Source organism: Melospiza georgiana, chromosome 2, assembly GCF_028018845.1.
Source record: "Melospiza georgiana isolate bMelGeo1 chromosome 2, bMelGeo1.pri, whole genome shotgun sequence".
NCBI lineage: Eukaryota > Metazoa > Chordata > Aves > Passeriformes > Passerellidae > Melospiza > Melospiza georgiana.
The window spans coordinates 78,722,430-78,734,947 of NC_080431.1; the positions used below are offsets into that span (position 1 = coordinate 78,722,430).

Here is a 12,518-nt window from a genome sequence, read left to right on the forward strand (position 1 = left end):
ACGCTGCTCATGTCCCCATCCAGCCTGGCTGTGAACACTTCAGGGATGTGACAGCCACATCTCCTATGGGCAACTGGATCCCATGCCTCACCACCTCACAGTAATGTATTCCTTCCTAATATTTAATCAAAACCCTGTCATTCCCTTTTTTCCTATCATGACTTTCTTGTGTACAAATTCCCTCTCAGCAAGGCCATTTCCACTGCTGTAATACTGACACTGGCAGGGATTGGACTTCATTCCACAGGATACAGTCAATAACACAAGCAAATGTGGAGAAGTGTCACAGGCAGCTGTGAGAAAGCAGGTGTCAGCAGAAACTTGTGGTGGTACCAGAGAACTGGAGAAGCGTCATGCTGCAAATATCCTCCCTTCCCTTTCCTGGTGTCCTGGTCCTTTCCAGCTTCTCAGTGCAGATGTGTATCTCATGCAGAACTAACTCCTTCTCTGATGCCACTTGAGTTGATGTCCTTGGTGTCCTGTGGTGGGAACACGACCATTGTGCTCTTCAGGGCCTCTTTGGGCCTGAGAAGCTTCTGCCCTCTTCCAGTGGCCTGGACAGCAGCAAGTGACAGGAATGGGAGTGTAAATGCAGACAGCTGTGGGAGTTCAAAAGCTGCAGCTGTCAGGGGGCTTTTGACCCAAACCACTGCTATTACAGGAGTACGTGGCCACCAGCTTAACAGTAACCAGGGCATTAGGGAAAGGCATCTGAGACACAGAAGAAACAGCCTGAAAACAAAGTTTAGATGAAGAAAGAATATTGTAAGAGAAAGAAAAGAGAAAAATAGGAAAGAAGTGGCAATGGAGCCCAGGCTGCTCTGCAGCTTGGCCACCTCTGTGTGCAAGAAGCTCCCTGGCAGCTGAGTGCTGTGGGTGACCTCACTGATGGCACTGAGGGAGCAGCAGGCACACAACCACAGTTTTGCAGTGTGACAGTGTGACCCTGTGCTTTCACCTGTGCTTCACAGGCTGCTGGGAGAGCTGTGGCTACTCAGGAACCCCACATCTCCAGCAGGAAGTGTGTGGGACCAGGGGAAGCCCTGCTCCCACAAAGGGGATGTGTGCTTGCAGCTGCCCTTCCTGCATGGCTGGTGGGAGGCTGGAGGTTGCACAAGTCTTGGGAATGTGTTTTTCTGTGGGGTGAGAGCTTGTGAACACTGCTTACATAGAGATGTTTAGAAATGTAGGCTGTGACCCTGCCTGCAGCCTGTTGTGCACAAAATAACAGAATCAGGGGATGTCTTCTACAGAGAGCTCAGCCTTGTCCTCCCTTGTAAGCAGTTCTGTACCCTGATCTTGTGATGCCTCAGCTGAAATGCCTGTGCTGCTGCTGTGAGCTCTCCTATTCCTGTGTCTCTGCCCCCATGCATTGCTCTCCACAGGGAGAAACCAGCTGATGGAACAAGAGCAAAAGCTGTGTTTCCATCTCAGTCCATTCAGAGGACACTGGGATCCAGTAGGGATCCTTTATCCTTAGTGATATCCTTAGGAATATGAGGCTGCTGGACGTGAATCTAGCAGGTGTTTCCAGCTGGAAACACAACATAGGATTTCAGCTTTTGTAGTAATAACCAGGGCAAAATTCCTGATCTGTCATGCAAAGGGACTCCAGCACCATCCTATGATCCTTTCTGTCTGCCAGGCCCACAAAGAAGGCATATTGAACACCACTGCCCAAAGCTCCATCCTCTTTTCTAATTATATTATTAAATTAGTTAGTTCATTAGTTAAAAACAGTGTCACAAGTTCTCTGTTGTGCTCAGGATTTCTGGGCTCATGTTGTCAATGGTCACTGCCCAAACTCAGTCACAGATCTGCTTGCCTCTCATTTTTGGTTCCCTTTTGGAGGCTGTGCTCAGTGGGTATAACCATCTGCTAGCCAATGCCAAATATACCTGCCCGTGTGTGTATTGTCACACACATGGAGCCTCAGCAGGAGAGAGCAGGCAGCAGAGAGGGAAGGCCATGGATGACCTGTGCAAGTGCCTGAGGCTGGGCAAAGGGAGACTGTGTGAGCTGCAGTGATGCTCCCCTTCATCTGCTTTCCTTTGTCTTGGTGACTTGGTGTTTTGCAATGACCATCTTGTGAAATGTCCTGGCAGGGTAATGATGAAAGTTCCTCAATCTCCTGTGCTGTGGGTTCACCCAGGATATGGCCTTTTCAGCACATCAGATTAGAGCCTGTGTAGGCCCCTCACCAGAGTGGGAGGTGCCCTGTGCAGGGGAAGGCTGTTTGTGCTCACACTGGTAACAGGGACCCTTGGAAAAGAGTGATCCTCCTGCAGAGATGATGAATGACCAAGGGAGAGTCAGTACTGGAAGTGCAGGTAAGCCCCAAACCTTCCTTCCTTTCTCTCCTCCTGCCACAGGGGTTGGGGAAAGGCAGGGCTGGGATGGATCCTGGGCATGGTGCAGTGGGCAGCAGGAGATGGGGTTCAGGGCAAGAGCAAAGCAAGAGATGAGGGCAGTGGGCAGTGGGCAGGCTGGCAGAATGAGCTTTTCCTAGAGCCAGGGGGAATGGAAGTGCAGGCAGAGCGTGCCCTGCTATTCCCTCAGTGCTGTGCCTGTAAACAATGGGGCTGAAGGGGGCTGTCCTTCTGTCATTGCCCTGCTAAAGCTCTCTGCATCACTCTGAGCACAAGTGCCTGCTCCCATCTCTGCTGTCTCCAAGGACACCCCAGCCAGGGCTCCCCAAGAGCTCCCAAGTGCCTTTTCCCCCTGTGGAAACAATCCCTCTGTGGGTCTGGCTCTGCACACCCTGAGCTGGGCACTCACTGCTTTGGGGGACTGTGCCACTGCAGAAAGGGGCTGATGGGACAGAGGCAAAATGCAGGGAGTGAGGGAAAGAAGCTCCAAAGAGAGAGGAAGAGGAGGGAGCTCCACAAAGAGCATTCAGGGACAGACAGGGTAATGGAAGGCAAGATGGAAGATGTGTTGAGGAGAAAGGAGGTCTGACAGGACAAAGGGTTGGGCAGAATCCAGGCAGGTCTTGTGATAAACAGGGAAATAGAAAAGCAGCCTCAGGGCAGCCCCTGTGCTCCTGTACTCTGTGGCTCTGAGCCCCTGCTAGGGACAGGCAGCAGGACCTTCTTCCAGCACCTGAGGGGCTCCCAGTGCTTGGAAGAAGGGAGCAGCAGGGTGCTGGGGAACAGAGCCCCCTGGGCTATCCTGCTCCTAACTCTGGGCTGGGACATGCTCACTCTTGCTTTGTGTTTTCCAGCCCCAGCAGAAGAGAGAGGCTGCTCCTGGCTGAACATCTGGGTCTTCCTTATTTTTACTCTTGCAATCAAAGCTGCCATTGGGACTTTGTGCCTCTGGCTTGGTGAGTTCCAGGATGTCTTAATTCCCTTGGGATGAAGGGCTCAGGTGACAGGCCTTGGTCAGGTGGGAAACCCACATCCGAGTGCCTCTGCCAGCAAAGCAACAGCATTCACCAAAACACAGGTCAGAGACCCCTTCCCATGCAGAATCAACATTTGTGGGAGCACATCTGGAGCTTTTAATCCACCATTTGAATCTCAAGGAATAGGTAAGATCTCTTGGATAAGCTGGCTGTGTAAGGAAATGCCTGTGGTGTCAGCAAGGCTGTCAGAGCAGGGTCCTCTCAGTCTCTCTCAGTCTCCAGGAGCTGAGAGCTTGGCCAGCTCTTCTCTGAAGGGAGAGTTTCCAGAGCCAATGATTTCCCATCCTGCTTCCCCAGGAAGGCTCAGGCAGTAGCAGTGTCTCCCAGCCAGCAGAGGTTTCATGGCTGTCTGAGGAAGACACTGATGCTTTTTGATCAGTGCTGGGATGAACAGCTCCACAGCAGGTCAGATCCCTCAGCTGAACTAAACCACAAGTCGTCTCTCTTCTCGTCCTTTATCTTTGGGTAGGGACAAGGTCACCCTTACTGGCAATGGGAGTGCTCAGCCAGGCATTGCCCATCTCCTCAGAGCCTTCCTCCATTACAGCAATTCACTCATCAGGCACTGGAGCCACTGGGATTCTTCTGCTCATCAGTGACAATAGTTCTAAATTGAAAGATCAATGAAAATAGGCATCTGGATTGTTGAGCACACCCTGATCAGCTCCTATTCCATACTCCTGATGAGTGTCTAGGTTCCTAGGAAGTTCTTGGGCTTGTGGCTGTGGCCTGTCACCAAGAGGGCATTATTGCCCACAGAGTGGAGCCAGTAAGTCCTAGGGGTTTATGGTGCTGCACCCTGGTTTCAGGAGCTGCAGCTGTAAGTGATTCCCTTCGCCTGCACTGGCTGTTGCTGATGGGACAGGCCCAGCTGAGGGGGGCTCCCCCAGGGGCCTGTTGCTGTGTAGCTGAGGAAGAGACAGAGGGTGACAAGGAGAGGCTGCTTTGTAGACTGGCAGCTGGGCTGGGGGTGTGTGCATGGCACAGTGGCTGTGGCTGGGAGGGCTCCCTGCTGCCGTGTGTGTGGCATGTCCCCAGTGGGATGTGCTCCCAGGGGTCCCTCTGCTGTCTCACTTGGAAGGCACAGGGCTCTTTCTGGCTGGGCAGGAGCTGTGCCCCTGGGGTGGGCCAGGAGAGCTGACAGCTGGGAGCGTGCTTGCTGGGGAAATGGTGGAAGGAGAGTGCAGGGGCCAGAGATGCTGTGTGAGGAGCTGGGAGCAAGGGCTAATCCTGCTGCCTTTCCTGTCCCTTTGCAGTGGTTCCCTTCTGCCACAGCAGTGACCAGCCCTCAGCCCTGCAGCAGCAGTTCTCGGAGTGGGAGTGCGGCTCAGCGGTGCCACAAGGCACAGGTCAGTAGCCCAATGTCCCCTCTTCCTTGGGGCCAAGGGCCTCAAGGGGCTGTGCCAGGGCAGGTCAAAGCACATCCCCAAAGGAACTTTGGAGGGCCCTGAGATGCCCTTACAAGGATTACCCTGGCTTTGGGTACCCAAGGCTCACTGGTCATACCCCAAAGCAATGGGAAGGAATGTCTGTACTATCCCTGTTTCTTCAAGCACTTTCTGTCAGGAAAAGTCACTGAGGAGGACATGGGCACTGTCCCTGGAAAACCTGGATGTCTGCAATCACCATCTCTTGTTAGTAGCCTGCATCTGTCTGTCCTCTCCCTGCACAGACCGAGGCTGGATGTGCTGCCCAAAGGGCTGGAGAAGGTTTCAAGGAAGCTGCTATTTCCTGTCCACTGACATCATGAACTGTGCTGAGAGTGCAGAGAACTGCACTGGGATGGGCTCCCAGCTGGTGGTGATCACCAGCAGTGCAGAGCAGGTGAGTGCACAGGGCCCCAGAGAGAGGGACCCGGCAGGCAGAGCCACAGTGCTGGGCCCTGGAGGGGACTCAGAGCCCCTCCTTGTCCTGCAGGGGAGGGGGAAGGTCCTGTCTGCACCTCTGCAGCACCAGCCCCTCTGCCACCAGCCCCACATCATGGGGATTCCTGATGCCCCTCTGTGGTCAATCCTGCAACACATGGACATTGGTCTCTCTGTCTGATTGCCAGGAATTTCTCATTGAGCAGGGAACTCAGCCTTCAAAAGAAATTAATTTTTACATTGGTCTGTTTGAGGATGATGTGGGCCAGTGGCAGTGGGTGGACAAGACTCCCTACAATGGGACAGCAGCGTGAGTATATCTGGATGGAGAGTGTTTGGTGTGACTCCTGGTAGGGAAAGAAAGTAGGAGTCCTGTGAGAGCATCAGGTGGTTCATAAAAGGGAGTTGTCATCCACTGTCTTGGCAGACAGTAAAGACGCAGAAAGAGAGAGCTTTGTAGTACACTCAGTTCACATGGCCCCATCTGTGCTGGGTATTGGTTATGAATTAACTACCTGTGATCTGGAAATCATTGCTGTCAGCCTAGAAAAAGCTGCATTTTGCCATCAGCAAGAGCCCTTAATACTTGACAGGCCTTGGCTGGCCTCCACAGCACTTATGTGAGCAAAATGGCTGTGCTGAAATTCAAGGAAAGAGATGGGGCACAGGGAGAGATCACCAGGACTGTCCTTGCTGTGCCTTCTTCTGGAGAACAACCTTGCCCTGGAGTGCAGCACGGGCCTCTGCTGGGAGTGAGGTGCATGGGGTGAGTGGTGGTGATCAGTTGCCCCCAGTAGGATGGAGCAGGGGGGCTCTGTTGTGCTGGAAGGCTGTAGGAAGGAGGCAGGTTTCCATGTGCCACTGGTGCCAGTGGGATATGGAGTGGGAGGAAGGGCACTGCTTCAGTCCATGGATCAGCACTGGGAATTTGTGTCTGTTCCCTTCAAGTCTGGTATCCCATTGTGGCCTTTTCCTGCAGTGCTTTACAGTGGGCACTGGGGAGTAACAAGCCTGTCTGTGTCCCAGGTTCTGGAGAAAAGGAGAACCAAGTCCAGGCCATGCTGAGAACTGCACAGTAATGCATTTGCCTGAAGGGACCCACAACAACTGGAATGATGTCAGACCATATGAAAGGCATCATCGAATTTGTGAAGCTGCAGCAGTAACAGTGTGATGGAAATGCCCCTGTCCTGAGTAAAGTTGGGAGCTCAGCAGGGAGCTGGGAACAGCTCTGGCTGTGCTGGGAAGGGTGGGGAGCTCTGACACATCTTCACTGTGTGGGGTGGGACCACGTGTGTGGAAATGAAATGAGCTTTGTCCAGCATCCCCAGTGCATGTGGTGGCTCAGGGAACACAGGGAGGCTCAGGCTCTTTGGAGCAGCTCCTGTGTTCTTGTGTGCTCTTCTCTCTATGTGGTTCCAGCAGCCTCTGGCTGAAAAGAGATGGACTTCTCCAGGAGGAAGGCACTGGAATGGAAGGCAGACATCCCGAGATTCAATGTCCTCTGTCTCCTTGAGCACAGCTGTTTGCTTTTTGTTGAGTCCCACACAAAATGTCCTCTTGCTCTACTGGTTTTGCTGAAGAAATTGTGAAATCTCAGATAAGAGAAAATACAGTATCAGATTAATGAAGAATGGCCGTGTGTTCTGTGTGCATATCTCTCTGTCCTTTTCCATCTCTAGGCTTTGGGGGAATAATCCACAAACCATGGAATGGTTTGGGGTGGAAGGGACTTTTAAGGATAGTCTAGTTTTGTGCCCCCTGGATCATGGGCAGGGACCACTTCCTCTAGACTACGTTGCTCATTTCCCCCTCCAGCCTGGCTGTGAACACTTCAGGGATGTGACAGCCACATCTCCTATGGGCAACTGGATCCCATGCCTCACCACCTCACAGTAATGTATTCCTTCCTAATATTTAATCATAACCCGTATCCTGTCATTCCCTTTTTTCCTATCACGACATTCTTGTGTACAAATTCCCTCTCAGCAAGGCCATTTCCACTGCTGTAATATTGACACTGGCAGGGATTTGACTTCATTCCACAGGTTAGAGTCAATAACCCAAGCAGATGTGGAGAAGTGTCACAGGCAGCTGTGAGAAAGCAGTTGTCAGCAGAGACTTGTGGTGGTACCAGAGAACTGGAGAAGTGGCGTGCTGCAAATATCCTCCCTTCCCTTTCCCGGTGTCCTGGTCCTCTCCAGCTTCTCAGTGCAGATGTGTATCTCATGCACAACTATCTCCTTCTCTGATGCCACTTGAGTTGATGTCCCTTGGTGTCCTGTGGTGGGAACACGACCATTGTGCTCTTCAGGGCCTCTTTGGGCCTGAGAAACTTCTGCCCTCTTCCAGTGGCCTGGACAGCAGCAAGTGACAGAAATGGGAGTGTAAATGCAGACAGCTGTGGGAGTTCAAAAGCTGCAGCTGTCAGGGGGCTTTTGACCCAAACCACAGCTATTACAGGAGAACGTGGCCACCAGCTTAACAGTAACCAGGGCATTAGGGAAAGGCATCTGAGACACAGAAGAAACAGCCTAAAACAAAGTTTAGATGAAGAAAGAATATTGTAAGAGAAAGAAAAGAGAAAAATAGGAAAGAAGTGGCAATGGAGCCCAGGGTGCTCTGCAGCTTGGCCACCTCTGTGTGCAAGAAGCTCCCTGGCAGCTGAGTACTCTGGGTGACCTCACTGATGGCACTGAGGGAGCAGCAGGCACACACCCACAGTTCTGCACTGTGACAGTGTGACCCTGTGCTTTCACCTGTGCTTCACAGGCTGCTGGGAGAGCTGTGGATACTCAGGAACCCCACATCTCCAGCAGGAAGTGTGTGAGACCAGGGGAAGTCTTGCTCCCACAAAGGGGATGTGTTCTTGCAGCTGCCCTTCCTGCATGCCTGGTGGGAGGCTGGAGGTTCCACAAGTCTTGGGAATGTGTTTTTCTGGGGGTGAGAGCTTGTGAACACTGCTTACATAGAGATGTTTAGAAATGTAGGCTGTGACCCTGCCTGCAGCCTGTTGTGCACAAAATAACAGAATCAGGGGATGTCTTCTACAGAGAGCTCAGCCTTGTCCTCCCTTGTAAGCAGTTCTGTAGCCTGATGTTGTGATGCCTCAGCTGAAATGCCTGTGCTGCTGCTGTGAGCTCTCCTATTCCTGTGTCTCTACCCCCATGCATTGCTCTCCACAGGGAGAAACCAGCTGATGGAACATCTCAGCCTGTTCCACATATGTCTGCAGCATTTGCAGTCACAACCAAGTGAGACTTCATGATCTGTCAGGCTCATGCACTCTGGCAGTGCCAAGTGATCCTTCTGCCCCTCAGTGCCAGGTCATGCTGAACCCCTTTGCTCAAAGGCCAGCTCCCTTCCAATGCAATGAGACCAAAACAGTGTCACAAGTTCTCTGTTGTGCTCAGGATTTCTGGGCTCAGGATGCCAATGGTCACTGCCCAAACTCAGTCACAGATCTGCTTTCCTCTCATTTTTGGTTCCCTTTTGGAGGCTGTGCTCAGTGGGTATAACCATCTGCTAGCCAATGCCAAATATACCTGCCCATGTGTGTATTGTCACAGACATGGAGCCTCAGCAGGAGAGAGCAGGCAGCAGAGAGGGAAGGCCATGGATGACCTGTGCAAGTGCCTGAGGCTGGGCAAAGGGAGACTGTGTGAGCTGCAGTGATGCTCTCCTTCATCTGCTTTCCTTTGTCTTGGTGACTTGGTGTTTTGCAGTGAGCATTGTGTGACATGTCTGGGCTAGGTAATGATGAAAGTTCCCCCATCTCCTGTGCTGTGGGTTCACCCAGGATATGGCTTTTTCAGCACATCAGATTAGAGCCTGTGCAGGCCCCTCACCAGAGTGGGAGGTGCCCTGTGCAGGAGGAAGGCTGAAGGCTGTTTGTGCTCACACTGGTAACAGGGACCCTTGGAGAAGAGTGATCCTCCTGCAGAGATGATGAATGGCCAAGGGAGAGTCAGTCCTGGAAGTGCAGGTAACCCCCAAACCTTCCTTCCTTTCTCTCCTCCTGCCACAGGGGTTGGGGAAAGGCAGGGCTGGGATGGATCCTGGGCATGGTGCAGTGGGCAGCAGGAGATGGGGCTCAGGGCAAGAGCAAAGCAAGAGATGAGGGCAGTGGGCAGGCTGGCCGAATGAGCTTTTCCTAGAGCCAGGGGGAATGGAAGTGCAGGCAGAGCGTGCCCTGCTATTCCCTCAGTGCTGTGCCTGTAAACAATGGGGCTGAAGGGGGCTGTCCTTCTGCCATTGCCCTGCTAAAGCTCTCTGCATCACTCTGAGCACAAGTGCCTGCTCCCATCTCTGCTCTCTCCAAGGACACCCCAGCCAGGGCTCCCCAAGAGCTCCCAAGTGCCTTTTCCCCCTGAGGAAAAAATCCCTCTGTGGGTCTGGCTCTGCACACCCTGAGCTGGGCACTCACTGCTTTGGGGGACTGTGCCACTGCAGAAAGGGGCTGATGGGACAGAGGCAAAATGCAGGGAGTGAGGGAAAGAAGCTCCAAAGAGAGAGGAAGAGGAGGGAGCTCCACAAAGAGCATTCAGAGACAGACAGGGTAATGGAAGGCAAGATGGAAGATGTGTTGAGGAGAAAGGAGGTCTGACAGGACAAAGGGGGAGTGAGGGTTGGGCAGAATGCAGGCAGGTCTTGTGATAAACAGGGAAATAGAAAAGCAGCCTCAGGGCAGCCCCTGTGCTCCTGTACTCTGTGGCTCTGAACCCCTGCTAGGGACAGGCAGCAGGACCTGCTTCCAGCACCTGAGGGGCTCCCAGTGCTTGGAAGAAGGGAGCAGCAGGGTGCTGGGGAACAGAGCCCCCTGGGCTCTCCTGCTCCTAACTCTGGGCTGGGACATGCTCACTCTTGCTTTGTGTTTTCCAGCCCCAGCAGAAGAGAGAGGCTGCTCCTGGCTGAACATCTGTGTCTTCCTTATTTTTGCCCTTGCAATCAAAGCTGCCATTGGGACCTTGTGCCTCTTGTTTGTGCTGCACCCTGGTTTCAGGAGCTGCAGCTGTAAGTGATTCCCTTCACCTGCACTGGTTGTTGCTGATGGAACAGGCCCAGCTGAGGGTGGCTCCCCCAGGGGCCTGTTGCTGTGTAGCTGAGGAAGAGACAGAGGGTGACAAGGAGAGGCTGCTTTGTAGACTGGCAGCTGGGCTGGGGATGTGTGCATGGCACAGTGGCTGTGGCTGGGAGGGCTCCCTGCTGCCGTGTGTGTGGCATGTCCCCAGAGGGATGTGCTCCCAGGGGTCCCTCTGCTGTCTCACTTGGAAGGCACAGGGCTCTTTCTGGCTGGGAAGGAGCTGTGCCCCTGGGGTGGGCCAGGAGAGGTGACAGCTGGGAGCGTGCTTGCTGGGGAAATGGTGGAAGGAGAGTGCAGGGGCCAGAGATGCTGTGTGACGAGCTGGGAGCAAGGGCTAATCCTGCTGCCTTTCCTGTCCCTTTGCAGTGGTTCCCTTCTGCCACAGCAGTGACCAGCCCTCAGCCCTGCAGCAGCAGTTCTCGGAGTGGGAGTGCGGCTCAGCGGTGCCACAAGGCACAGGTCAGTAGCCCAATGTCCCCTCTTCCTTGGGGCAAGGGCCTCAAGGGGCTGTGCCAGGGCAGGTCAAAGCACATCCCCAAAGGAACTTTGCAGAGCCCTGAGATGCCCTTACAAGGATTACCCTGGCTTTGGGTACCCAAGGCTCACTGGTCATACCCCAAAGCAATGGGAAGGAATGTCTGAACTATCCCTGTTTCTTCAAGCACTTTCTGTCAGGAAAAGTCACTGAGGAGGACATGGGCACTGTCCCTGGAAAACCTGGATGTCTGCAATCACCATCTCTTGTTAGTAGCCTGCATCTGTCTGTCCTCTCCCTGCACAGACCGAGGCTGGATGTGCTGCCCAAAGGGCTGGAGAAGGTTTCAAGGAAGCTGCTATTTCCTGTCCACTGACATGATGTCATGGGATGAGAGTGCACGGAACTGCACTGGGATGGGCTCCCAGCTGGTGGTGATCACCAGCAGTGCAGAGCAGGTGAGTGCACAGGGCCCCAGAGAGAGGGACCCGGCAGGCAGAGCCACAGTGCTGGGCCCTGGAGGGGACTCAGAGCCCCTCCTTGTCCTGCAGGGGAGGGGGAAGGTCCTGTCTGCACCTCTGCAGCACCAGCCCCCTCTGCCACCAGCCCCACATCATGGGGATTCCTGATGCCTCCGTGTGCTCAGTCCTGCAACTCATGGACTTTGCACTCTCTCTCTCTGATTGCCAGGATTTTCTCTCTGAGCAGATAAGTCAATCTAAAGAACCTAAACCAGTCAATTTCTACATTGGACTGTTTGCAGAGCAGGAGGGCCAGTGGCAGTGGGTGGACAAGACTCCCTACAATGAGACAGCAGCGTGAGTATCTCTGGATGGAGAGTGTTTGCTGTGACTCCTGGTAGGGAAAGAAAGTAGGAGTCCTTTGAGAGCTTCAGGTGGTTCATAAAAGGGAGTTGTCAACCACTGCCTTTCAGAGATCAAAGATACAGCAGGAGAGGGCTGTGTAGGACACCAGGTTCACATGGCCCCATCTTTCTGGGTACTGGTTATGAATTAACTACTTGTGACATGGAAGTAAATCATGTAGGCATAGAAATAACTTCCACTTGCTGGCAGCAAGGGCCCTTCAGAACCCTGATGACCAGCCCGGCCTGACCTACATTAACTGCATTTATGTGAGCAAAATGGCTGTGCTGAAATTCAAGGAAAGTGATGGGGCACAGGGAGAGAGCACCAGGACTGTCCTTGCTGTGCCTTCTTCTGGAGAACAACCTTGCCCTGGAGTCCAGCACGGGCCTCTGCTGGGAGTGAGGTGCATGGGGTGAGTGGTGGTGAGCAGTTGCCCCCAGCAGGATGGAGCAGGCAGGCTCTGTTGTGCTGGAAGGCTGTAGGAAGGAGGCAGGTTTCCATGTGCCACTGGTGCCAGTGTGATATGGAGTGGGAGGAAGGGCATTGCTTCAGTCCATGGATCAGCACTGGGAATTTGTGTCTCTTGCTGTCAAGTCTGGTATCCCATTGTGGCCTTTTCCTGCAGTGCTTTACAGTGGGCACTGGGGAGTAACAAGCCTGTCTGTGTCCCAGGTTCTGGAGAAAAGGAGAACCAAATTATTTAGATGGTGAAAATTGCACCGTAATTCATGTGTCTACAGAAACTCCCAACAACTGGAATGACGTCATATCACATTTGGAGTGTCATCGAATTTGTGAAGCTGCAGCAGTAACTGTGTGA

General features: G+C 53.2%; 2 protein-coding genes across 2 annotated transcripts; both read left to right on the forward strand.

Annotated features, from left to right (window-relative positions):
• The first annotated feature begins 2,290 nt into the window (after positions 1–2,290).
• On the forward strand, positions 2,291–6,445 carry LOC131096891 (C-type lectin domain family 4 member E-like). Its single transcript, XM_058045533.1, has 5 exons — positions 2,291–2,330; positions 4,663–4,755; positions 5,079–5,230; positions 5,460–5,581; positions 6,298–6,445. The coding sequence occupies exons 1-5, from the start codon at positions 2,291–2,293 to the stop codon at positions 6,443–6,445; spliced, it is 555 nt and encodes a 184-aa protein (XP_057901516.1).
• Positions 6,446–10,160: 3,715 nt separating this feature from the next.
• LOC131096892 (C-type lectin domain family 4 member D-like) lies at positions 10,161–12,518 on the forward strand (the record flags this gene model as incomplete). The annotated part of the gene is made up of 5 exons (XM_058045534.1): positions 10,161–10,284; positions 10,721–10,813; positions 11,136–11,287; positions 11,520–11,647; positions 12,371–12,518. Coding segments are annotated over 5 exons (645 nt in total), but the record flags the coding sequence as incomplete, so codon positions are not given.

What these genes read in the sequence shown, in the direction of transcription:
- LOC131096891 (XM_058045533.1), top strand. Translation starts at nt 2,291, where the DNA reads ATGATGAATGACCAAGGGAGAGTCAGTACTGGAAGTGCAG. An exon ending in TCACCAGCAGTGCAGAGCAG is followed by an intron (nt 5,231 to 5,459) that starts GTGAGTGCACAG and finishes TCTGATTGCCAG; the next exon opens with GAATTTCTCATTGAGCAGGG. An exon ending in CCCTACAATGGGACAGCAGC is followed by an intron (nt 5,582 to 6,297) that starts GTGAGTATATCT and finishes TCTGTGTCCCAG; the next exon opens with GTTCTGGAGAAAAGGAGAAC.